Source organism: Notamacropus eugenii, chromosome 6 (assembly GCF_028372415.1).
Source record: "Notamacropus eugenii isolate mMacEug1 chromosome 6, mMacEug1.pri_v2, whole genome shotgun sequence".
Taxonomy (NCBI): Eukaryota; Metazoa; Chordata; class Mammalia; order Diprotodontia; family Macropodidae; genus Notamacropus; species Notamacropus eugenii.
In genome coordinates, this window is record NC_092877.1 from 158,356,266 (window position 1) to 158,383,261 (window position 26,996).

The 26,996-nt window shown below is 38.8% G+C and overlaps 1 protein-coding gene across 3 annotated transcripts in view; it reads left to right on the forward strand.

The window, feature by feature from the left end:
- The first annotated feature begins 247 nt into the window (after nt 1-247).
- RXFP1 (relaxin family peptide receptor 1) overlaps nt 248-26,996 on the forward strand; it is a 184,926-nt gene continuing 158,177 nt past the window's right edge. For 2 of the 3 annotated variants that reach the window (XM_072621361.1, XM_072621362.1), the window contains exon 1: nt 251-781. In XM_072621361.1, the coding sequence (XP_072477462.1) occupies nt 733-781 (49 nt within the window). In that variant the 5' untranslated portion in view covers nt 251-732. Of the gene's footprint in view, nt 782-26,996 lie in introns of all 3 variants that reach the window. The other variant, XM_072621367.1, reaches the window with a different exon arrangement.

Genomic DNA, 26,996 nt, shown 5'->3' on the forward strand with positions numbered 1-26,996 from the left:
AATAAACATTTTGATTTGTATATCTTTGGCTTTTATTCCTTATAGTACTGTGATTCAAACATTTGTCAGTACATACATACATACACACACACACGCACACACACACACACTTAGTTTTTAACAGAACACAAAAGTGAGATCTGTAGAATGATCAAGGAGAGACAATGCTCTCCATTTGAAACTTCTTCTTCTAGCTCAGTTTTAACAGATCAAGAATGTGGGAGAGAGAGAGGAGAGAGAGAGAGAGAGAGAGAGAGAGAGAGAGAGAGAGAGAGAGAGAGAGAGAGAGAGATTGAGAAAGGGAATAAGGCATAAAAATAAGAGGGAAAGAAAGATAGAGTCTTCAGGTGAATGGGAAGAAAAGCAGTGGGAGGAAAGTGGGTGGGGAAAGAGAGAGAAGGAAAGGCAGCGAGAGAAAGGAGTGAGAAGTGAGAGAGACAGAGGATTGAAAGAGACAGAAGGAGAGAAAGAGAGGATAGGGAGGGACAAGAAGGAGAGGGAAGGAGACGGAACAGAGAGGAAACAGAGAGAAGGAAGAAAGGGAGAGAGGGAGAGGAAATGAGACAGAACAAGAGAGAGAGGATGGGAAAGAAAGGAAGAAAGATTGCTTTATAGCTGCTACGACTGCAGTCAGAAATAGCATATGTAATAACTACCGTGAGCTGTACGCTATCTAGAAGCCAAGATCAGATTTTGTTCACTTTCATTAATTAGTTACTAAAGGGGAAAGAGATGACAGCTGGTTCCATCTTCTTCTACCTCTTGATCATTGGAAAATACTGTAAGTATACTTAGCATTTTATTTACATATACTTTAGCATGTCATGTACTGGGCACATTTACATGAATATTTATGACTACATTTATGTTGGTAAAATAAAAATGCATGGGGGAGGGGGAGAATGCTCAAACTTGCTCTCTTCAAGATTATTCTTCGTAATGAATTTCTATGTTCATATAATTTACAGTCTATTGTCAGAATGATCACTGCAAGCAAAGTTAAAAATCTATCTAATGCTTTACACAGGCTAGCCTGTGTATTCCATATTAGTTGCAATTAATAACAAAATGCTTTTATTTTTTAAAAAGAGCAAACTTCTTTGAAGAAGTTATATCTAAGCAATATTACTGAGAGTTCATGCTGGGGTAAATGGTCAGAAATGTTTCTAGTGGGAGCTGTCTTATTTTGAACTCTTCTTTATGACTTAAATATCTTATTTGTGATTACTGGTGAAAGGACCTCTGCATATCATGCTTCTGCCTAAATCACAGTTTCTCACTCTCCGTTTAACAACAGACACAATAACACACCAGGAATCATTTAAACCACCTCCATGAGCTCTGAGCAGTCCTTTCACTCTGTTGTTATGAAGGCACACTGTGTTTTCTCTAGCCAGTTATTTACTTTTCAGGAAACCTTTTCTGTGGAGGGGAAAGCTGTTTTGCATGAACCACATCTGTGTGTGTGGATATCCCTATAGAATCATGTGCCTAGTTTCATTTCTATCTTAGAAAAAAAAAGGCACAAAAAGACAGATGGCCAGGTATGCAGGGGAAGCCAACAGAGTGGAGGAAAGTTTCTCAGCACTTTGAATACCTGGTAACTAACAATGTGTGGATCTTAAGAAATTCACAACTCACAAGAATGTTGCTATTTCTGTACCTAACCTTCAAATATTGACCAAGAGTGCATTTACATATTCATACTTAAAAGTCATGATAGCAATACTGCCACTGCTTGGGGAGTAGCATGAGCAGGGATAAAGATGAGAACCTATGCTTTGGCTGATTTTAATCTCATTCCCCTATTTCTGATTGGGGTCAATCAGAAAAGTACCTCTTGCCACCATTCCCTCCTTTTCCTTCCTCTGTCACCATCCACCCTCCACCCCAAAGTTAAAGATGCAAGAAAGTATGGTCAGTTAGGGGATGTCAACAGTGGTGAAAAACTACATATTCCACAAATGGTAGGAGGGAAGTCTCGCTAAGTTCTTTGTTTTCAATCACTACCACCACACCGTAGCTCTGTCTTGATTACTCCCACTTCTGTTTTATATACAGAAAAATCAAAGTACTTAGTTAATATGTCCCAGATCATAGGATCACGTATCTAAACCTAGAAAGCCTCTCAGAAATCATCTAGTCCAAGGGTTTTGGTAGTCTGGTGCAACCAATGAGTCTCTTCTCAAAATAATATATTTAATGCATAGAATACAATACATAGGTTTAAAAAGAAAACTAATTATATTGAAATACCATTGTCTACATATTTGCCAGAGTTCATGGATCTCAAGTTAAGCACCCCTGATCTAGTCCAATCCCCTATTTTACAGCTAAAGACACTGAGGCCCAATGAAGTTAAGCAGCTTGCCCAAGGAGACCTAAGTGTCAGAGGTGAAAAGGTTTCTGATTACAGCTTGGAGTTTGAAAAGCCTGTAATATTTGATAATATTTGAGACATCAGAAGCAGCCTGCTAATCTCCAGTGAATTATCCATTTCCTTCTTATATACATTTTCCATTAAATGAACAAGTTAAGTGGGCAAGTTATTAACATACATCATAGCAGTGATAGAAATAGAACAAGTCCTGGACTTAGAGTCAGAAAGCCTGGGTTTCAGACCTGGCTACATCATTTACTAGATGTGTGACCTCACCCCTCTGGGACTCAATCTCATCTGTAAAATGAGAGATCCTACTTGTCCCACCTAATCCATTGGTTGTCAATGAAAAAAATGAACTTTGTTAACTGTGAAGCACCATAGTAATGTGACGGATAATGATGGGTGGGGATGAAGAATTTATGAGTATTTGTGGCAGAAACTACTTCGGCTAAATGAATTATACCAATCATTTCAGGCTTTGCACCCAGCTGGGCTTCAAAACTTGTTGAATGAAAAAAGGAATGCTAAAAAAAATGTTTTCACTTGTTTAATCTTATAACAATTACTTGGAAGGATGAAGAGGAGTTCTTTACTTTCTGGCTAGTAGCCACAATACAAAATAGAAGTATTCATTGACTCCAGTTGTTCCCACTTTATGATTATGTGTTCTTGGACTCTTCAAGAGGGGAGAAATGCAGGGAATCAGCAAAAAAGGCAGGTGTCTTCAAGATGTCATTTGAGGGAGATGTTAGGCACTCCCCTCTTAGCCAAATATTAAATCTCATCCTTAAAGCTGCATTCTTTGGAGTCTTGAAAATTTTTCAAGCTTCCAAGTTACCATATTAAAATTTACACTTCTTATGAAATAATATTATTTTGTGTTTATATAGTGATCTATGGTTTACAAAAACATGTTTACATGCATAGTCATAAAAGTCCACACATAGAGAGAGCTATTTATAATTTACAAAGCTCTTCCCTCATGAAGACCTTGCTTGGTAAGTAATACAAAAATCCCTATTCCCATTTGACTCATGAGGAAGCTGAGATTCACAGAGAATTAGTGATGTTCACATGGGTATACTAGTAATAAGTGACTAAGGTAGATCTTAACATGTCTTCTGCCTCAATACTGTTCCCACTACACCACTCATTTGGTCATCACAGTCCTGGAAAATAGGCAAGGGCGATACTATTGCCCCCCTGCCCCTATTATAAAAAAAAGAAACTAAAGCTCAACAACGTTAAATGACATTTTATAAGATTACACAGTGATTATTTCTGAATTGAACCTAGGACTTCCACATCTCAGAATCATAACTTTAGATGTACAAGAAATGTTGGAGACAGATAGTCAAATGGACTCCTTTTACAAAGGAAGACTGAGGTGAGGAAATGAAAAGTATTTTGCTGATTTCACCCAGGTAGTAAGCAAAAGAGTCAGGATTTGAACACAGGTCCCCTGATTCCCCTTCCAGAGTTCTTCCTACTGCATCAGACTGCTGCCACATGATTCAGAAACCTTTTCCAGCTAACACCTTAGCTATGGGTTAACACTAGCAGGATTTAGCAGAAATAGGACACGTTCATCCTTCCTTGCCACAGAAGACCATGCCATCAGAGAAATAATGACATGACTTGCACTTGACTTTGTTTTGAGTGAGGGAGGGCTGTGCAGGTCACCAGTCTCACTTCTCCTCCAGAGCCATCTGAATCCAGTGACCAGATATTCATCAGGATGACTGGAGATGACCCAGGATGAGGCAATTGGGGTTAAGTGACTTGCCCAAGGTCACACACAGCTAGTGAGTGTCACGTGTCTGAGGTGAGATATGAACTCAGGTCCTCCTGACTCCTGCACTGGTGCTCTATCCTCTGCACCACCTAGCTGACTCTAATGTAGTGGAGTAATAGTAGGAAACCCAAGAAGGGACCAATGTGGGAAACTAGAAAGTAGAGAAGGGAAACTAGCATAAGAGATTGGAAGAAGGTTAGGGAGAAGGGCTGAGAAAGGAAGGAGAAAGTGGGGAGATGTTCTCCAGACAAGTAAAATGTTTCAAAATTTGGGGCTGTTGCTACTGTGCCCTTGCTTTAGAAAATTCATCAACCCATAAAGTAGAAGGATATACAAAAGGTTAGGCTACAGTTTATTCCTGTTCACTCAGATTCACTCTTTTTACCATCTGCCACTGCATTCTCTTTAGGAAATTCATTTCCAGGCATTGGCATATCTATTCATTGTTTTGTCTGGCTGCTTTCAATGTTCCTTTATAGTCATGAATAGGGAGGAGGCATTCTTGGGCAGTAATGTAGCTTATCTTGATTAACACATGCAAAAGGAGAAAATGGGGTTATGTGCTCACTCCAGGAAAGAAAAAATAAAATATTTTCTTTGTGAAAGAAAACTTCAGATGCACCCCTTCTTGCATTTTACTTTTCTGTTTTTCTCAGATTGTGCTAAGAATGTTGTTCCCACTCGGTCTTTTCGCCCATAATTTTTAATCTTCAGGGAGAAAGAAAATTTGAGAAATTTCCACAAAACATCATTGTCAGTACTTTCTCTTTTGCACAATTAAAATAACAAGGAGGTATATGATATTATATTTGTGAAGTAAGTAATTTCTTAGCCATCAGACCAGGGTTTCCATCAGAATAAAATAAAACTAGTTAGGGAGAAGTCAATTCACTGGAATACTTGTGGAATGAAATGTTCTGGTTAATTGGATTTTCTCCCTGAAGTGTTATGCTTGATAACCATAAATGCTTGTTGTTTTCATTCCTGCTGATCAATACTTTCCTAAGATCTTAAAATTAGAAGAAACTTCAAGCGATCATTTATACCAGCTAGAAAAATTGTAGGAACATTGATTTAGGGATGGAAGAGACCTCAGTCACTAATTCAACTGGGTCATTTGATAGATGAAAAAAACTAAGAAACTTGCCAGATTAATTGACTAATCCAAAGCCACAGAGAAAGCAAGGGGTAAAATGAAAAGCTAAATCTGGGGCTCCTGCCTCCTGGTGCCATCCCGAGACCATGTTGCCTCCATCTATCTATCAATCATTTCAGTTAGGTTTAATAGAATTTTAAGGGCAATATTTTGTTGAAGTAAAACATAAAATTCTTCTTCAAATACTTCATTAGGGCTGTGACTTCATCATTGTGGGAATTCCTTTTGCCAATGCAGATCAAAATCTCTCCACTAACCATGGCCATAAAACTTCCCTAATACCTGTTGGCCAGATACTAAGCCCTTCAATCTCTAGCTTTATCAGGCTAGTTTTTAGATAGCAGTCCATCACCTTACATATACCAACCTTTTTAGTTTGGTAAGAACCTCATATGACATTGAAGAGTCCTTGGGCTCTCAAAGGTTATGTCTGAGAAGTACAAGTTCTACTTGTACTTACCAAGCCATAGATCCCTGATTAAAACTAACAAAGTATTTTTAATGACTTGAGTTTTTTCAGTGCCTTATGGTCATGATTATGAGTACCAATGATCAATGAACAATACTGTAAGTATAAATGTTAAGGTATAGAAGATTGGGCCAGATGCTGGAAGTTGCTTCATTAGAATAAATACTGGAAGGGAACTTAGAGTTGTCTCTAACCTAACCTTTGCATTTCAGATCTGGAGGCAAAGGACTTGGCTTCAAATTCTGCCTCCAACATTTATTACTTGGGTAACCTAGCGCTAGTCACATAATCTCCCTGGGCCTCCGTTTGCTCACCTGTAAAATGAGGGTGTTGGACAGAATGGCTTCTGAGGTCACTTCCAGCTCTGAATCTATGCTCCTATGATCAATCAATCAATGAATCACAATCATTTTTAAATGCTCACTAAGGGCCAGGCAATATCTGTCTCTCATTTCTTCTCCCTCTCCTTCCTCCGTCCCTCTCTCTCCTATCTCTTCCTCTCTTTCTCCTTCTTTCTCTCTCCATCTCTCTGTTGTTCTCTATCTCCCTCTATATTTGTCTCTCCTCCCTCTTTCTCTCTTTCCATCCCTCCCTCTCCCTTCTTTCTCTTCCTTTTCTTTTTCTTTTCCTTTTAGTTCTCCTTTTCTCTCTTCACATTACTCCTCAGTAAATGCCCTTAGTTAAAAAAATTCTTTCCTCAAACATACAACTATTCTTAACTACAACTCATTCTCTCTTATTTCCTTGTTTTCTACCCTTTATTTTCTTTTGAATTGCCTTTTTCTGAATTTCAAGGCCTGCCTATGGCCAGGACATATTTGGGGATAAAGTGGGGCAAGTGAGTCAGTGCCACTTTAAAACACTGAAGGATTTAATCAGAGATAACTTAAATATGTTAGATGTCTTTAGATTTGCTTGCCTTAATAATCCGGGTTGTCTACACCTACCCCTAAGTTTAATTATTTTTGCAAGTAATCAGATATCATGACTGTGTAGACACAATCTTGTATCCTTGAGATTGTTCTCCATTTACAACTTTCATTAGTGACTTTAAGAAGAGAAGATGCTAATTGGAGTAGTTATAGCACTGAACTGAGGAAGGAGTCAGATAGAAAAATATCCTGTTCCAATCCCCTAGAGTGCCCTCTTTCCATCTCCTGCTCACTAATCCCATTGGGACTAAACATATCCAGAGAAACACAGGTTACCTTCAGTAAGGAAATGAGCTTTCCAAAATCTGCAACCTCTTAGATAATAACACAGTGAAATGGAGTTCTTCCTAATCTAATCAACATCGCTGCAGTTTATCATGTGTTTAGACATATACAATGTCTGTGCTATTTTTCTCCATCGTGTTCCATTCTGCTCTAAATTCTCTATATGCTATGTTTGACCTTAAAGTCCACCCCTCTAAAATGACCACACAGAGCGCTCAGTGAGTGTTCTGCCCCCTGGAAAGGGAAATGCAATGCCACTTCACAGGCAAAATAAGGCAGTCTCAGAATAGAGACCTGTTGGTTTTTCTGTAATGAGACAGAAAGTCTGCCAAAATTTCTCAGATGCTTCCAGCTCTCAGGTAGATAGATGACATCTTTCTAGAAGCTGAAGGGAAGCTTTGAAACCCATGTATCAGAGCCTGACAAGACAGATCTGTATATGCTCTTAATGTTTCTCACAATATCTCTCTGACTTTTGCCCCATCCAGGGAAACTGGCTCATTTTTCACCTAAACCAGGACCCCGGCTCTCCTGCAAGCACTGATGTGAACAAAACAATGAATATGGAATGAGTTTTACTTAACCTAACCAAGAAAAAATGCAGAAAAGGGGTTATATTTGAGTCCACTGACAGCTGAGAAAACACTTCAATCTGGATGGTGTCAAAAACTGTCCCCCTAATCTCTAATGGATCCCACTTTGTGCAAGGATCTACATGGGACATATGGAGGCCTCACAATGTAGGCAGGGCAATAACATGGCTCTGTTTCTCAGTTTCATGATTTTATAATTTTTATTGCTCTTTCGTACCTGTCTCTTTGTCTCTGCCTTTCTCTTTTTCCCTATCTGTCCCTTCCCGTCTCTGCCTCTGCTCTGATTCTGTGATATGTTGTGCTCTCTCTCTTTCTCGGTCTCTCTGTCTCTGTCTCTGTCTCTCTGTTTCTATCTCTTCCCCCTCTCTCTCTTTATGTCTCTCTGTGTGTCTCTCTGTCCCTCACTCTTTGTCTTTTTTACCTGCCTCCACCCTGCCTGGTGCCAGCCCCTTCCTTCCTGGGTTGAAGGAAATAAAGCATTCTCCATAGGCCTCTCTCTAAGACAGGGGTGGGGAAGCTGCTGCCTCAAGGCCACATGTGGCCTTCTAGGTTCTTGGGTACAGCCTTTTAGCTGAGTACAAGTTTTACAGAACAAATCTTTTCATTAAGGAAATTTGTTCTATGAATTTTGGATTCAGTCAAAGAGCAGCTCTTGAGGACCTAGAGGATCCTCATTTGGCTTCTAGGCTGCAGGTTCCCCACCTCTGCTCTAGGTCAATTTATGACTCATTATCTGCATCTCCTCTTTACCACCCAGCTTCTGAGTTCCTTGCCTCTTCTTCCCCTGAGGTTCCACTTCGTTATCAAAGCTACTCTTATCAAGGCTTACTTTTTTCAAGGAATTCTTAACCCAGACCTCTCACTGGGTCCTGGGTATTGTTTAAACTGGCACTGCATAGAGGATCCTACAGTATAATTGCCTCTATTCCGCATAGCCCAAGTCAACTCCACTTCTACACTGAACCTTGCCCAGAACCTACCAGTACGGTTCTAGACTTAAAGATAGGGAGGCATGAGGTCACATGCAGTAATGCACATGTCCTCATTGCACATGTCTTCATTGTCATTCAGGGTACCAATATCTGTTCTAGTTCCATGATATAAAGCAGTATTTGCAATTGTCTTATAATTCTCCCCCACCATGCATCAGAATTTTACATAATAAATCTGAGCTGGGATAGGGGAAGGAGTTGGAGGGGAGCTGGAACTCATTCCTGTTCACCAATTTGCCAGACACCTTTCAATACACCATGATTAGGACAGATACACATAACAAAGGGATTGATAGAATTCCTTTGTCTTCAAAAACTGCATTTAGTGACTTCTATCAGTCCAGCTGTTTCTGGGGAGCTAATCTCAGATGTAAAGTATGAGTGGACCAGACAAATTCAAGGGTTTTAGAATTTTTAAATAACTACCATCAATAGATCTGGCAGGTCCTTAGTATTCCTTTCAATTCCCTCTGAAAAAAATGAGCCCCAGAAGGGCAAACCAAGTCAGAGGACCAAGTGCTTTCCTCTCAACCACCTTATAAGGTAGGTACTACAAGGATAATCAAATATTTTGCAGATGGGGAAACTGAGGGACAAATTGGCAAAGGAACTTGCCCAGGATGGCAGTGGGTTTTCTTCTATGCTATACCTCATCTTTCTTGCTTTAGGACAACCTTAGAGACAGGGTAGCCATTGCTTTTTGCAGCCTGACTACTCAATCTGACTCCTTTCTTACCTTTCCAGATGTTTCAAAGTACTCCCTTTCAAATGTTCTACATTCCAACCAAACTGGCCTACCAGTCATTCCTTGAGCATGTTTTCTCCAAACTTTGCTTCCCTTTGCTTCCCTTTCTCTCCTCCACTTCTCAGAATTCCTATGTTACTTCAGGGCTCAGTTCTGATACCATCCCTTCCATGAAGCCTCTTCTGGCTCCCCCAATTATTAGCACTACGCCCTCCTGAAATTATTTTATATAGACATTGTATATCCCCACTAGAATATTAAGTTGTTTAAGGATGGGACTGTACTGTTCCTGTTTTTGTGGCGCTCAAAGAGAAAACTGTTCAACTATTTGTTGGATTAGATTGCGTTGGATTGGATTGCATTGAAACTAAGCCTCGCTTTATGATAAATTATTTAGCCTGCTTGTTTTGCTGAGCTAGTATTATAAATCCTCCTATGGCCTTTCTTCTCCTTCCTCACCCTGGCAAAAGAGCATCCACTTTCAAGGGCCTGTCAAGCCACCTGCTTTGTAGGGGTAATATTTTACTTCATTGCATTTCACCAATATGGAATTAGACCTTGGTGAAATGGAACATGCAAATGGATATAAACTAGCATAAATTTATGCTTAAAATATGCAAACAAATGTTCATGAATTAACTGCGGAGAAATCAGACTATTTGATACATTAAGTGACTCATGAGTTTATCAAGGTCAACCATGCTCCAACTAAAAATAATCAAAGATCATTAATAAAGTGCCTGGCCACTGGCTTCTCAAACAGGTCGTTGATTCATTATCATTCATTATGTAAGATTGTATATGACCTCTGAGTCTTATCCTTTCTTTTTTTATGCCCTTCATGACTCCTTTCCATACTAAATGTGGACATTAGCCCTCACTTTAACCATCCTGAAAACTACCTCATTTCCCTTTCAATCTCTTGATATCTTAATAGTCCTTTCCTAGATCAAATTTCATTTATCTATAGACATCCAGGATTTTACCGTTCTTGTTCTCTAGTTTTTCTGATATTCTGGAGATTTCAAAGTCAACACTAAATCCATCAATATTTACTTTAAAACAAGGACAAATAGAAAACATCACTTATCCAACTTGGTAGCTCTGTGGATAGAGCCCTTGGCCAAGGAGCAGGAAGATGAATTCCAATCCCATTTCAGACATTTATTACATGACCTTGGGCAAGTCACTTTAATGTGTCTGCCTCCGTTTCCATGACTGTAAAATGGGAGTTGTATTAGCACCCTCCTCTCAGTATTGTTATGAAGACCAAATGGGATATTTGTAAAGTGCTTAGCACAGTGCTTGACACACAGTAGGTGTTTAATAAATGCTTGTTTTCTTCCTTCCTTTTGGTTAGCTTCCCTTCCCTTAGCTTCCTTCATTCTATCTTTATGTTAATTGAGGTGGTTGGCTAGTTTGGAAAGTAATTTAGAGCCTTATTTCCATTCTAGTAACTGCAATCCCAAACAGCCAAATTTGGCCCAAAAGAAATCAAATTCCCTGACAAAAGAAATTGCTTTTGTGTATTTGGACTTCAGTGTATTTTCCCAACAACTGAGCAACTGTCCCTGGGGCTATCAAAAAGTAAGTAGCTTTCTTATCAGATCCAAGTCAGTGGAAAATTCTCTTCTGATTTCTTCCTAGCATGTTTTATCCAACTATCATTAGTTTTCCTTCATTAACACACAGAGGAAGTTTCCTCTACCTCACGTCCAAAGATCTATTGCAATTATGAAGAGACTGATTAAGCACTTAACTGCAAGGGATGCTCTCAAAGTTTGGGAGGTAAAAAAAAAAGAACTAAATAGAGCTAATACCTGCCCTCTTGGCACTCACAAGCGAAAACAGAACTGCTAAAACTGAAATTGATTAGTCAGTCAATCAAGAGACACTCATGTGTCTTGCCTTCTGTGTGCCAAACAGTGTGCTGGGAACTGAGATGGGACGGTGTAGTAGAAAGAATCTTGGCTTTGGAGTCAGAATCTGGGTTCAGATCCTCTCTGCCACGTAATACTTATGTGGCTTTGTAGAATTGTGGTTGGTCATCATGTTGATCAGAGTGCTTAAGTCTTTCAAAGCTGGTTATTTTTATAATATTGTTTGAATTGTATAAATTGTTTGCCTGGTTCTAATCACTTTATTTTGTACCAATTCATACTAGTCTTCTCTAAAAATCATCCCTTTTATAATTTCTTGCAGCACAATAGTGTTCTATAATGTTCATATACCATAATTTGTTCAGCCATTCCCCAGTGGATAAACATTCCCATAGTTTCCAACTATTTGAAAATACAAAAAGAGGTGCTAGAAATATATTTTGACCATACAGGTCCTTTTTTTCTTTCTTTGTTGTCTTTGGAGTGGAGACCCAGTTGCAGTATCACTGGGTCATAATGTAGGCACAGTTTAATAGTTCTTTGGGCATAGTTCAAATAACTTTCCATAATGAATGGTCTAGTTCATAGTTCCACCAGCATAGTATTAATTTACCTGTTTGCCCATAGCCCCTCCAACACCTGTCATTTTCTTTTTTTTTTTGGTCAGCTTTGCCAAGTAAGTTGATGTCTGTGAGACAGTACCTCAGAGTTGTTTTAGCTAGTATTGTTCTATTAGTGATTTAGCCATAGTGTCAAACTAAAATAGAAAGGGATCCCTGCCACTGCATATTGACTTGGAAAATGTCAAATTAGCATTATTTTTGTAGAATTGCATTTTTATCATTTTGTTAAATATCTCCTAATTACATTTTAATCTGGTTCTGCTGAGAAAGATCAAATGACTTTGACACCTCTGATTTAGAGCACTGGTTTCATATGGCTTTTGATAGCTTGAATTTCTTTCTCTGAAAACTGCCTACTCATATCCTATCACCATTTAACCATTGAGAAATGGCTTCTATTCTTATAAATTCTAATCAGTTCCCTAAATATCATAGAAATGAGATCTTTATCACAGAAACTTGCTATAAATATTTTCCCCAGTTTCCTGAATCTCTCATTTTTGCTAAATTGGTTTTGCTTGTGCACAAACTTTTTCATCTTATGTAATCAAAATCATTTTTTGTCTCCAGTGAATCTCTCTGTCTCTTCTTTGGTCTTGAATTCTTCCCCTATCTATATATCTGGCAGGTAATTTCTTCCATGTTCCCCAAATTATGAAGCCATCCTTTATGTCTAACTAATTTACTCATTTGGAGCTTCTCTTGGTATACAGTGTTGCTTTATACCTAGTTTCTGCCAGACTACTTTCCAGTTCTCCCAGCAGTTTTTGTCAGATAGTGAGTTCTTGCCCCAATAGTTGGGATCCTTTAAGTTTATCGAGCAGTAGGCTATTTTACTCATTTGTTTATGTAGATCAGGTACTTTAGCTATTCTACCTCTCTATTATCCAGTACCAGACTGTTTTGATTATTATGATTTTGCAATATAATCAGAAATCTAATACTGCTAAGTAAGCCCTTTTTCCTTCCCACGGTTTTCATTAATTTTCTTGATATTTCTGACCTTTTGTTTCTACACACAAATTTTGTTACTTTTTCTAGCTCTATAAAGTAATCCCTTGATAGTTTGGCATGCCACTGAACACATAAAATAATTTAGGTACTGTTGTCATTTTTATTACTTTGACTCATCCTATCGATGAACAATTAATATTTCTACAATTATTTAGATTTGTCTGTGTAAAGAAATGTCATAATTTTGTTTGTGTCATTCCAAAGTAAGTCTTGCAAAAAGACTTCCAAATATTTCAAAACTATTTGAGCTGGGTTTTGAAAGAAACGAAGTGTCTAAGAAATAGGGATGAAGAAAGAGTGCATACTAGGCTTGAGGGATAGCCAGCATAAAGCACAGAAATAGAAGATGGAGTGCAAGTAAGCAACAGCAGAAAGGCTGTTTTGGCTAGATAGTAGAATGGGAGGGGGAAGGTGGTGAGAGGGAGCAGAGTTTTAAAAAGTTAGAAAGATAAGCTAGGGGGCAAGTTGTAAAAACTCAAATGACTAAGAGAGGAATTTATATTTCATCCCTGACGTAAGAGAGAGCCACTGGAGTTTATAGAGTAGGGGAGAGTGACAGAGATGGACCTCAACTTACGAAAAATCATTCACTTGCAGGACGAAAGATGGAATGAAGTGGAGAGAGAGAGACTGGAGTCAGGTAAATGGGTTAGGTGGATCACAAAAAGGCACAGAAGCAGCAAAATTAAAACATTGAAATAGTACAAGCGTGGATGGTGCAAAACATATTTGTAGAATAGATAAGAAACAAGTTAAGTGACTCTATGCTATAGAAGTCAAAGGATAAGTGATTCCAATCCATGGCTGGTGATCAGAGTAGGTTAGCAGAGTTGGAAATAGTGATTTTTGTGCCTTAGGGCAAGCAAGCAGAAGGTAGAAGCCAGGACTGTCCAGATCAGGAGCCTCACCTGGCATGCCCTCTGAAGAGAGAAAGAAGCACATCTGCTTCTATTTCAAGTTATTATTATTGCTAACTAGGTGGTAGGCATTACTGATCCTACTACTGCTGAAGGACTTCATTGGAAATGTTGTTGGTGCCTTTTAAATTCAGTGCCCTCAGGCAAAGTACAAGTAGCCCTTGCCAAGTTCCAGATCAGAGGGAGGAAAAGGGGTGAAATGCTATTCTCCTCATTACTTTGGAGCAACACTGATTTCTCACATAAAGAAATAGGGCAAGACACACCAGGCGATAGATATAAAAATGAAAGCCAGTTCAAATAAGGGGACGCAAGACCATCACCTTAGGTAACTATGTCAGTGGAGATGACAAACTCTTGACTAATATTAATGTGAATTTATAAAATGTTGTGCTGAGATATTGTCAGAAATTTGTATAACTCTCATTGATTTCACAGATTTGTTACCACACTTTCAGAGGAATTAAGTAGACTTAGAGGTTTTAGTTTTTCAAGAAAAATCTCATCAGTCAAGGGCAATTTTTACAGATTTGATAAATCAGAGGATGATTATTCATGTTACACAAAGAATAGATTAATTTTGTATACCAAAACCTGAGGCATTGAAATCAAAGGACTGTTATTTTTAATCAAATCACGAAGAAGTATTTATTTTGGAAATGAGAGGCAGCACGGTATAGTGAGTGAAAGATCGTCCTCAGATTCAGGAAGATCCAAGGTAAATCATGCCTCAGTTGGGCTTGTCTCAGCAGTGTGCCTATGGATAAAGCCATTTGACATGCCACACCAAGTACGTTCAGAAAACTTTTAAAATCTACAAATTGCCAACCTGCACCTATGAAGGGACTTTACACACCTAAAGTTCTACACTGGTGGGGAGGAGAGAAAAGTCCCAATGCCAAAAAATGGGTGGGGAGGGGGGGGAGGAATGGGGGATATAAAACAGCTTGAACATTTTAACTCAACTCCTACGTTGTTAGAACCACAGTCTAACCCTCCTTAAGCCACATTTTCTCCTATTCTTCCAAGGCAATTGTCCAGGCTGGTTTGTATTTTCTTTCCACTCATTTCACACAAATATGCCTGCACATCCATGCACATGCTGAGCATTTTTATTTTTATCTCCCTTATCTATTCTTATCACTCTTTTCCTCTATGCTACTGTGCTAAATAACTCTAATCACAGTTTGGGAGGCAACGATGCTCTCTAAAGCATGAGGACATTAGGCCAAAATTTGCAGATTCCTGTGTGTACGTGTTTTTTCCCCACTGCCTAGCACATTGCCTGAGACAGAGTAGGCACTCAAATGCTCCTTGAATTTCTGGCGCCAACACTTACCCTCTACTTTTCTGATGGAATTGAATTCAATTGCTTGAATTAAATTAATTCCTCATCCAAAATATACTACCTCTGATTTCCTGCTCCCTCACTCTCCTTATACGCACTGGTGATTGCATGGATGTAGGGAACCGTCTTAGAAGAAAACTCTCTACCAACACAGATCAGAACCTGATCAGTACCTTCAGTCTTAAAGTTACGCTGAAAGATTAAACAGCCAAGGTTACATAGTCATTCCCAAAAATGTAACTTGAACCTAGGTCCTTTTAGCTCCAAGGCATACTCTTTATCTGTATCTCACTGCTTAAGATGGAATCTCTAAAATAATGAAATTAGCAATTTTGGACAAATATTTGTTGATCCTACTTTTCGTGGTTGCTTAGAGGGGAGGGAAGGAAACAAGCATTTATTAGCACTGACTATATGCCAGCCACTGTGGTAAATGCTTCACAAATCTTTTCTCAAAATGATCCTCACAACCATCCTGGGAAGTAGATGCTTTTATTATACCCATTTTACAGATGAAGAAACTGAGGCAGACAAGGTTAAGTGTATAGTCAAGGACTGTATTTGAATTCAGGTCTTCTTGATTCCAGGTTCAAAACTACCAACTGCATTACCTAGCTTGCTTTTAATTCTGAGTAAATTAAAAACTATTTTAAATTTAATTTAATTTTTAAATTAAATTTTAAAAATTATTGATTTAGAATTGAAAGTCACCTTAGAGGCCCTCATGTCCAACCCCCTGATTTTAACAGTTGGGAAAACTAAGGCAGAGAGGTGAAGGAATTTGCCCATGGTCTCACAACAATTAAGTATCTGATGAAGGGTTTGAACTCATATCTATTCTGACTTCAAGGATAGTATTTAGACATTTCTTTCCATCTTTCTTTCCTCTTGGGAATTTGCATTCATATTAAAATTCACTTTAATTTTTGGAAGGAGTTTCTTATTTTGGAACATATACTCAAAAAATTTAGCCAAAACTAATATTGCTCTTCATCTTGCCATTAATTAGACGGCTTAAATGTCTAAAATACCCAATGAAATGTTTAGTGAACTCTTGAAAAGACCAAGTTCCTGAACTTTCTAAGGCTAAAATTAGCCTCTTCCAAACAAACTTTTGTATCTTGAAGTCTTTATCTATAGAATACAGACTTCCTCTTTTTCCCAGTGATAGTAAGGTTTTTAAGCATTGATAGACTAGTGCAAGGTAGTATTCAGGTGGTACTCAAGGTCTTTTGAAAATGGATACCTGGAGGCAACTCCTTTAGGCTGACTCTTGAGCTGACAGTGGCTTATTCCTGACTGTGGGGTAGTTCATGGAAAGGGGGCCCTTCCAGCCTCAGAGTAGAGGGGAGGAGAGAGCAAAGGGAGGCAGGAAAAGTAATACTAAGAATCTCTTTGACCCCTCCCAGATTGCTTCCCCTTCTGTTCTTTCTAAGTGTAGTGAATGAGATCTAAGGACTGATACTCCCCTAGGAGTCTCAAAAGAAAGAAAAGACTTCCTGCTGCCACTCTAATATTCTGCACTCACCATAAGGGTCTTTTCCATAATCTCTGGAAGCAAGCAGTCCCTTAAACTCCTCAATCTTTTTCCCACCCTCAGCAGAAGGCATCTCAGCCACCTTTATCCTTTTGCTCAGCATGGTGAGCCTCTCCTCAACGACATCCACAGATTTGGCAAACTGAGGCACAGCTTCACTGTACTGACTAATGTAAGAATAGAGCAGGTCCACCTGGTAATGGGTCTTGGCCAGTAGAGGGTCATGTGCTTCCAAGTTTTTTTGCAGTGAGGTAGAACCTCCTTTCCCTCCATTCAGCTGCCAGAGAATCTGATTTTCAAGTTCTCTATTTCAAAAATTCTGAATCTTTCACAAAAGTTTTAAATGTTAACTAGCATATGTAAGAAAGAATGATTATCATCTATTGATTTTTAAGGGTTCCCAGGATCTAATAAATATATATTTGCTTATATGTGGGCATTATATATAAATATAGATATACATAACATGCAATGTTTATATGAAATATATTTACATACAATATAGTGTTGGTCTATTATTTGACATGTGGTATGGCACATGTTATAGTATCTATTTATATAGCTATTATAAAAATGTACATATGTACAAATATAATATATACATATGTCTATTGATTTTTTTCCTGCCTTACTGGTGTTTGCAGTCTATAGACAATTCTGTACAAAATCTAATTTAAGATCTGCTTTTTTAACATGTGAAATTGGATAGGACTGGCCATTGTTGATGTGTACTCTATACCTCCAATCATCAGAAATGGTTCTCATGCATGTCTCACTCTCTTGGTTCTCATTTCCAACAAATTCTGTCATCTGGATCTCGCCTATTTGAATAATGATATTTCCCATTCCTTGCTCCCTTCTTTTTAAAAACTTGATTGTTATTTCCTCTTACTGGTTAAGACCATCAGAAGAAACTTGCAAACGTGGCTTAGACAAAATACAACTAACAGAGTATGTTACTGACCAAGGGATGAGAAGAGAAGAAAGCTTGTTTACTCATTCAGTCAGTGTATTAAGTAGTGTGATCAGAAATTCTGTTGTTTTTTTTGTCTCCATATCTATCTTGTCTCCACAGTAATAAAGTACAAGTCTTTTGAGGGTAGAGACTATTTTGATTTTGTATTCCCAGAAGGCAGCACAGTGCTTTGTACAATTACAGAGGGGGTGAGGGTGGAGAGAAAAGCACAGGGACTGTGCTTTCATTAGTATAAGGAATGGCCAGTGAAGAAACTCCCTTTAACAAGGCAGATCTGCAGCTGCTTTGAAGTCTATAGTCTTAATGACTTGGAGGGTGAGGGGCACTAAAAGTGGCTTTCCCAGGATCAAACTGCCAGTATGTGCCCAGGGCAGAACTTGAACCCAGTTCTTCCAGACTTCTAGGGGGCTCTCTATCCACTCTGCCAAGCTACCTTTTCTTTACATAAAGAACATCCTTTAAAAATATTTCCTAAATTTCATTGTCAGATCATATTTTATACATAGGTGAAGCCATCAAGTCTTTATTTTCCTTGGATCATCCCTTAGGTTGGATGCAGGGCAGCTTAAATGTTGGGCGTTTTATGTGAAGAAGGGGAGACATCACCATAAAGTCCAAGGAGATTCTTGTAAAATTTACTTTCTATATCCCCACCTTGCCAGTGCACCTTGTGTTCCCTAAAACAGTCTGGTAAGCTCCTAGGGAACAATCTTGTTTTCTGCTCCATAGCTTTGTCCCACCCATTGTTTGAGACCTTGTTAAGGAGGACAACTCATTCCAAGTAATTGCACTCCCTGAGGTAATCATTAACCACATTATTATTCTACTAAGGAGATAATGTGCAGATCACAGAGTTTTTCAACAAATAGTATTTGGCACTTGCAAAACCTGTTGCTGAGTTCCCATCGGAACTACTGGGAGAGTCTGCCTACTCCAATAAAGCAACCATCGAGTTACTGAAACTCCGTTCAGCCTATGGAAAGATCTCTAAGTCAGTTTTACCCCCTAATCAGCCAGATTTCTCCACCACCTAAGTTATTCCTTGGGTATAAATTAGGCCCCTTTGAAATCTGCACTAAAGTTCAACCTCCAGGATTTGAGATTTCAAGGAACTATGAGTAACAACTGGTTACTGATTCACAGCACTGAACAATAAACCCAGGTCAGCAGCAACATCAACCACAAGCACTTACTATGTCCCAGGTACTATGCTAAGAGCCGGGAATACAAAAAAAAATTGAAAAACCACAGTCACTAACCTCAAGGAGCTCACATTCTAACAGGGAACATAACATCAGTAACTGTGTTGGAGAGAGAGAGAGATGGAAAGACAGAGACAGAAACAGAGAGACAGAGAGAGACAGAGGCAGAGATGGCAGACTTGAGTTTTAGGAATACTTTGGCAGGCAGCTAAGTGAAGGATGGAGTGGCATGGGGGAGACTTGAGACAAGGAGACTAGCAGGCTATTGCAATAGTCCAGTGGATGAGGGCCTGTGCCAAGATGACTGTTAGGTGACTACAGAGAAAGGGAATGCATAGAAGACATGTAGGAAGGTACAAATGACAAGACTTGGCAACAGGTTGAATATATAAAGTGAGCTGAATGAGGAGGAAATAAGTACTTATTGAGTTAAGTGCCTAAGATGTGTCAGGCATTGTGCTAAGCACTTGGCAAATATTATCTCATTCAGGTCTTCCTGACTTCAGGCTCAACAACCTATCCACTTCAACACCTAGCTGCCTGGGTAAGAGTAGAAACAAACTAGGTTATGAGCCTGAATGACTGGGAGAATGATCAGTGGAGTCTCATTTATATGGAGGGCATGTTTTACAAAAGGCGGAATAAACTTGTTTTTTACCCTCAAGGAATCACACGTTAAAGCAAATATGAACACCTAATATCCATGAATTCAGGACCGTTCAGCCAAGTTGGTAAATGAAAACCTAAATGATACAGATTGGTGCTCTAGAAACAAAATCCAGACTATATTCCCCAATATGGGGGAGGAGCGGCTCTGAAAACAAAGTTCAGCTTCTAGAGATGAAGGTCTATCACTACCACCAAGCTTGGTCCTGGTACATGGTTGGTCTTTTCTCCCTCTATCCCTTTCTTCTTCTCTCCAGTCAGGAGCTAAGACCAAGAATCACGCATTTTCCTTAGGCTCAGTTGCTTTGCCAGCTCTATCCCTTCCTGCTTTGGCTGCTGTAAGTAATGAAGACTTTAGAGGAAAAAAAGCCAACAGGCAAACTCTGTTGGATTCCAAATCTTAGTGACCATTCATCAGCCACTTGGCAGGAAGAATTGTGACCAGAATCAACTGGAGCCACAGATGGAGGGAAAGACCAGCTTCTATCATACCCAAGACATCTTTAGGACACATTCATTAGAAAACAGTGTTGGAAAAGTCTCAGATTCCTAGATCCTTGCCCAATTTCCCTCACTTTGGCTGTGTAACCTTGTACTAAAAGACAAGATGAAACCACAATAAAACAACAGTTGACATTTATAAAGTGTTTTAAGTCCTTCACCCACATTATCTCATTGGATCCTCAAAACCATCTTGTGAAATAGTTATTTATAGTTATTATCCTCATTTCACTAAAGATGATAATAATAACTAGTACTTATATGGCACTTTAAGGTTTTTATGAATATTCCTCCTCACAACATGTGAGGTGGGTCCTATTATTTTCCACATTTTGCAGGTGAAAAAATTGGGAATCATAGAGATGAAATGATTTTGTGCACTCATAAATCTAGTATCAGAAGGAGAATAGGAATCCATGTCTGTCCTCCTTCCAACTCTAGTGCTCTTTTCTCTATATCATGCTACCTGATAAATACTACTGTATAGGTTGCTTGCCTGCATATAAAGATTAGCAGGAGGAGGGGAGAGAAGAAAGGTAGAGAAGGAAAGACAAAATAAAAAAGGGCAAGCCAGGAAAAAAGACAGAAAGAAAGAGTGCCTTAAAAGTGAGTCTTCTTGCTTAATAATTCTGTTCTGGAGAGATTTTGTTTCTGAGAAAGTATCTCTCCATTGATCTGGATATCATATCCAAATGGACAGGTCAGCAGATAAAGTGTACATAGATGGCTGCATAAGAGCCAACACCTGAATGTATGGGGACTGAAACGCTTCTGGTTGCTTGGATCACCTCTATTAACCCACATTTCATTCTGAATGTATCAATGCAGATACACAGAGACAGGAAGTTAGTTGGTCAATGATGCTTATTGAACCTGTAAAGCACAACACTGGAGAGGCCTCCCCTGCCCCACTCACTAGCTAGTGAGTGACTTTTAATGGATTTTCTAGTGTTGCTCTGTCACTTGCTGCTCCACACTTTGCTGAGAAACCAGAAATGGAAAAATCGTCACCGAGGCAGGAAAAGGAGTTGAAATAGATCATGGATCATCCATTACTTTGCTGCTATCACCCCACTGTTGAGTCTATGCTTATTCCAACAGGACAATGGTCATGTATATAAAGTATTTTGAAAATTTGAAAGTGCTAATCAAAAGTGAGATTTCGTTGTTTCTTTTTATCTTTATATCCTATGGAACTCAAAAATAGTCCCAGAACGAGTCACTGTCTTGTGATTATTCCTTTACATTTAGCGTTCAGTGAACCATTGCACAGGTGGATAAAATGATTGGTTTTTATAACTAAATAAAAGTATTGGGATTCAGACTTAACTTCTATAGGTTTGCTGAAAGCGTCAAGATAATCCCAATCATAGACAGGATGACAGAGAAGATTGTACCTCCTGTTCCCCATGTGATTTTTTTCCTCTCATTTGATCTCTTTTTATTTTTCTTTCTTTCTCTCTTCTTTTCTTTTCTTTCATTCTTTCTTCATTTTCTTCTTTCTTTAAGAAAATCTAGGAAAAATGTAGACCAGTATAACATCAGAGAATCAAAAAATTTCAGGGTTGAAAGAGACCTCAGTGGTCATCCAGTTCAACACAAGCACAGGAAGGAATCCCCACACATGTGACAAGTAGTTATCCAGGCTCTGATTGAAGACATCCAGAGAGCAGAGGAATGTGCTGTACCTTCCAAGGAAGCCCACTCCACTTTGGAAGTCAGCACTAATGGTTAGGAAGTTTTTGCTTAGGTAGGAGTAGGTTGATTACTTTATCCAGACTCATCCCACTTAAAGTAGCAAGATGTCCAATCAAATTCAAAAACAGGCTTTGGAATAAGTGTGAAAAGACTTCCCAACTAGAACAGCATTGTCCAAGACTTGCATCCAGACAGGTTGAAAGAAACTTGACCACAAATGTATTTGGAAAAGATTAATTCAAGTGGTTAGAGCAAGCACGGAACTCTTGAAAACCCCTGAGAAACAAAGAAAAAACCAAACTATGGCAAAAAAGGAAAATACTTAGGAGAGACATAGGTTATAGAGACATCTGGGAAGACCTGAGATGAGAAAAGTCTTGAGAAAAGGATAATTCTCTCCTCAACTTCCTGGCGCCTATCTACCCACATGTACCATAATATAATTTCATATTTTGTTACCTAGACATTTCCAGTGAACTGAGTTTTTTCTCATCCACAAAGTAGAAAGTGGTTCACTAGAAATAAATATAAATGAAAGGTCTGACAGAGAGCCCAAGCTCTGCCTGAATCTTAGGAATTTTCCTAACTGGGGGCTTGCAGCGACTTGTTACTAAACTCATAACGTTTTGTCTTACAAAACTGAAGAGGAGGGAACCACGTGGACCTTGGGGAACATTACATTGCCCCCAGGCTTAAAATGAACTAATTATTGCGTTATGCTTCAATCAAGCTTAAAACATTCTTTTGCTAGGAAGGTAAGAATTACTACAGCTAACTATCTTCTCTAAGGGAAGATTTTTAACACTGTTCTGTGAACCTAGTAAGGCCTACATGAACTTTTGAGGTATGAATGCATGAGTTAAGTAGTATGGGGGCATTGGGGAAGAAGATATTGTAATTAGCACCAAACACAGAGCTACACACAAAGTAATTCCTCAGTAAACACTTGATTGTTAATTACTCACAAAAGAGGACAAAATAATTATGTGGAATAATTATTAAGTACTGAAAGTTTGTTAAAGCTAGAAGAACCAGCAAATAAAGAAAAAGGTCATTTGGGTGAAGAAGTACCATATGTATCCATCATGAACAAGGAGTAAGAATGAATACACAGAATATTCCCATTGTTTTCATTATTGCTATCACCATCGTCACACCATTTTGTACACTTGCTCAAAATCTGCAAGATAATGCAAATGAGAAAATAATAACAGGGATATCAGCCTGTCCCAAGACCATTTCTAACTCCAATAAACAAGAGGAGAAGAAGGAGATAGTAATGATAACGATGATAATAGGTGACATGATAAATTGCATTTAGGATTTACTAAGTGCTTTATATACAGTCTTTCTTGACCCACACAGCAACCCTGTGAATCTATTCTTGTTATTTTTGTTCCCATTTTATAGAGGAGGAAACTGAGGCTGAGGGAGGGTAAATGACATGTCTTTAGTAGTATAGCATCAGTGTTTGAACAAGAACCAGTGATATTTGAACTCTTTCTGATTCGCAGCCCGGGGAGATTTCTAATATATTTAACTGCCTTATAGGGTAGCAAGTAGGTATGATCAAAAAGCCATCTTTAAGTTTCTTGATAAATTGCCAAGGTAATAAAATGGATCCAAATACTGTCAAATGTAGCCCTGCCAAATAATAGCTGACATGAGAAGGCTGACCACAAGAAGCTAGCAACTTTGCACCAGAGACCATGCAGCTAGCTGTCAGACAGTCTGCCAGCTCCCTCTGTGCTGAGCAATCATCTGATGCAGTCCTTGTAGGGGGCTTGATCAGTGTGTTGTTCTCTTGTTTTCAGAGAGAGAGACCACACTAACAATACCCTACTAGGCTTCTCAGATGCATCCTAGGAAGTCTATGTGCTAAGAACAGACACCCCATTCTTTCTTTCGTTTAGAAGCAGTTATTTCAAAATCACAGAGTTCTATACCTCCATCCACACAGAGATAGTTTGTGATGAAGCGACTCATGAATGATGCTGTTTGTATTGAGAGAAAAAAACTTCCTATGTTTACATGCTTAACTCTAGGAAAGTTAGGGAGGAAGGGTGGCAAAAGAGGTACCTATTCTCATAATATTCAGAAACTGGGTACAGTGTGAGGGTATGTTACATAATTTTTTTAAGTGGCCTAAGGCATATAATTTTATCCACTAAGGAAGGAACTCTTTGGGCTGCCAGGTGTACTCTATAGTGGATAGAGTACAGGGCCCAGCGTCAGGAATACCTGAGGCCAAATTTGGCCCAAGACACCTAATAGATTTATAACCTTGGGCAAAACACTTCACCCTGTTTACCTCAGTTTCCTCATCTGTAAAATGAGCTGGAGAAGAAAATGGCAAACGACTCCAGTATCTTTGCAAGAAAACCCCAGATGGGGTCATGAAGAGTCAGACACAAGTGAAATGACTGGACAAACAACAGAGGAACTCTTTATGTGGAACTCCCTCTGTTGAGGAGATATCTCTGTAACCATAAAAAATTGCATGGGGCACTAAGGTGTCAAGCTACTTGGCCAAAGTCACAGAGTCAATAGGTGTTAGAGACAGTACTTCAACTCTGGTCTTCCTGACTACAGGATCAGCCCTCCATCCACTACTCTGTACTCTCATATAATATAATAGATATGCCCAGATGTAAGGGCAGATTTGTTCAAAATTCTTGTTAAAGGTAAAGGCAAAGACACATATCTAGCCTAACAAGTGGCTTGTTATGTGGGTGTATGTGTATGTATATTTTATAAAGTGCAAGACATTCTAACAGAATTGTGTGTTTTGAGACTTGGCAGAGAGATAGGACATCCTCGTGGATGGAGGCTGGTCTCAGAGTAAAGGAGACTGACACTCAAGTCCCACCTCATATATGTTGTGTTTTATGTTCTTTTATATTATGTTATGGCATATCATATATTATCACATATCAAATAAGTATTACATATTATGTTTTATGTGTGTGTGCTATGTGCTTATAGATATTTAACAGGGTTCAATAGATATGTGTATACACACATATATGTACACATATACATATGTTATATATACATATATAATATAAACATATAATATGTGCATATGTTTATACTGTATATACACATGAATACAGTGATATGCTGGTAAATGTTTAACAACTGGTTCTTGGGATAAAAAACAAATTTACGCATGATAGACTTTTAAAACATTTTCTCCAACATTTTATTAAATCTAAACAATCAACAAAAACAGTAACTCAAACCCTGATTTGTAGTGTCTGCTGACTTCCAAAGTATAAATGTTCACACTGAAAATGTATCAGCTGGCTGATACAAGCTGGCTCCAACACACTCTATGTGTGTGTACGTGCATGTGTGTGTGTGTGTGTGTGTGTGTGCATGTGTGTATGGGTAGCTAGGTGCCAAACTGAGTAAAGTTCTAGACTTACTCAGCAAGTCTGGCTCTTATTTAAATACTCCTTAAATTCGAATTTTTATATAGATACCCAGAAGGCAGCATGATATAGTAAGAGTCTAAGACTAAGACTCTGGGAGACCTAGATTCACATCTCCTACTTACCTTTATGACTGAGCATCCTACTTTAGTCTAAGGATTTCCTATACCAATGAATCCGTAGATCCTTGAAGTGTTGACATATATAAATGCCCTATATTATATCTGCAGTCGTTTCTCTTCTACCCCCGGTCCCCCCCCCAAAAAAAAAGAAATCTTGGGCTAGACTTAAGGTAGAATGGTAGAAAGTCAGCATGGTACAATGGAATGACTCTTCGAGTCAAAAGAATCTTGGTTTAAATCTTGCTTCTATCAATTACTTCCCCATGACTAAGTCCTGACCTTCCCGGGTCTCAGTTTCCCCACTTGTAGAATGAAAGATTTGGCCTCTATAGTCCCTTCTAGCCTAAGATAAGGGGTTCTTTACCTTTCTGTATCATAGATACCATTCCCAGTCTGGTGAAACCACTGGACCCCCTCCCCAGAATAGTGTTTTGTTACCTATATTTACAATAGAAGGAAAGGTTAAATGTCAGTCCTAGGTTTATGAAAATAAAGATGTAATTTTTCTTCCCCATCTAACTTCACAGACCCGCTGAAATCTATCAGGTTCCATAGAACCCAAATTAAGAATAATCCCTCCTCTAAATCTATTATCTTATGAAAGGAAAAAATTTTTATTTTTCTAGGAAATTCCAAATTCAAACCTCTCCAGTATATTACACAGCTGGCTGATGAAAAATCACAGTGGATAGACAATGCTCTTGGAATCAGGAAGACTCTTCTTCTTAAGTTCAAATTAGCCTGAGCCACTTACTAGTTGTGTGACCCTGAGCAAGTCAATTCACCCTGTTTGTCTCCATTTCCTCATCTATAAAGTGAACTGGAGAAGGGAATTCAAAGCGTTCCAATATCTTTGCCAAGAAAACCCCAAATGGGGTCATAAAGAGTCAGACATAACTGAAACAACTGGACAACAGCAAATGTTTCTCAAGCAAATAGTAATTATTTGAGTGCCAATTATGTTCAGGCTGGGAACCATAAGTAATACAAAAACAACATCTTCCCTCAAAGAGCTTCCTGTCTGTTTAGGGAAATAAGACACATACCAAGAAAAGCTAAAGACTGGCGCACAAATTGTCAGCATTGCATATTCCAGATCAAAGCATCCAAAAGCGATGGGTGATTCAGCACTGAAGGAACAGTGCTGGTCATGAGAAATAGCTCACCAGGAGCTGGACTAAGCCAGGGTGACTCCTGAGAGAAAGGGTTTGGCCTGGGATTTGAAGAATGGATGGGATTTGGGGAGAGAGAGGCAGAGAAGGGAGAGGCATTTGTTCTAAATAAAGGAAATGACGTGATCAGAAAGAGGTAGAGAGGAGTTTGGAGGACATATGAGTACATACATGATGTTTGTCTTTAGCCTGCTGAAAGGTTAATACACATCAGACATTTTCCTTTTTTTCTCCCCATTCTTTCTAATAAGAATCATAGATTGTCCCTCATAAGTGCCCTAACGTTGACAGTTTGTTCATTCATCCCTGCCATCTGAATCAATTCAAAAATCAGTTCATAATATGTCCTATTATTCCTTTGTCTCCCTCATCTCCAAGCAAATGTGAAACTCTTTTACTCTGTCACCCCCTACTCTCACTCTCTTCCTTTCTCTGAATGACTTCCTGCCACCATTTCTGTGAAGACTACCTCTGCACACTCTTTGTGAAGGCAAAACCATATATCCAGCAAGCCTCACAACATCTCTGTGTCTAAATGTAGAGAAAAAAGTGT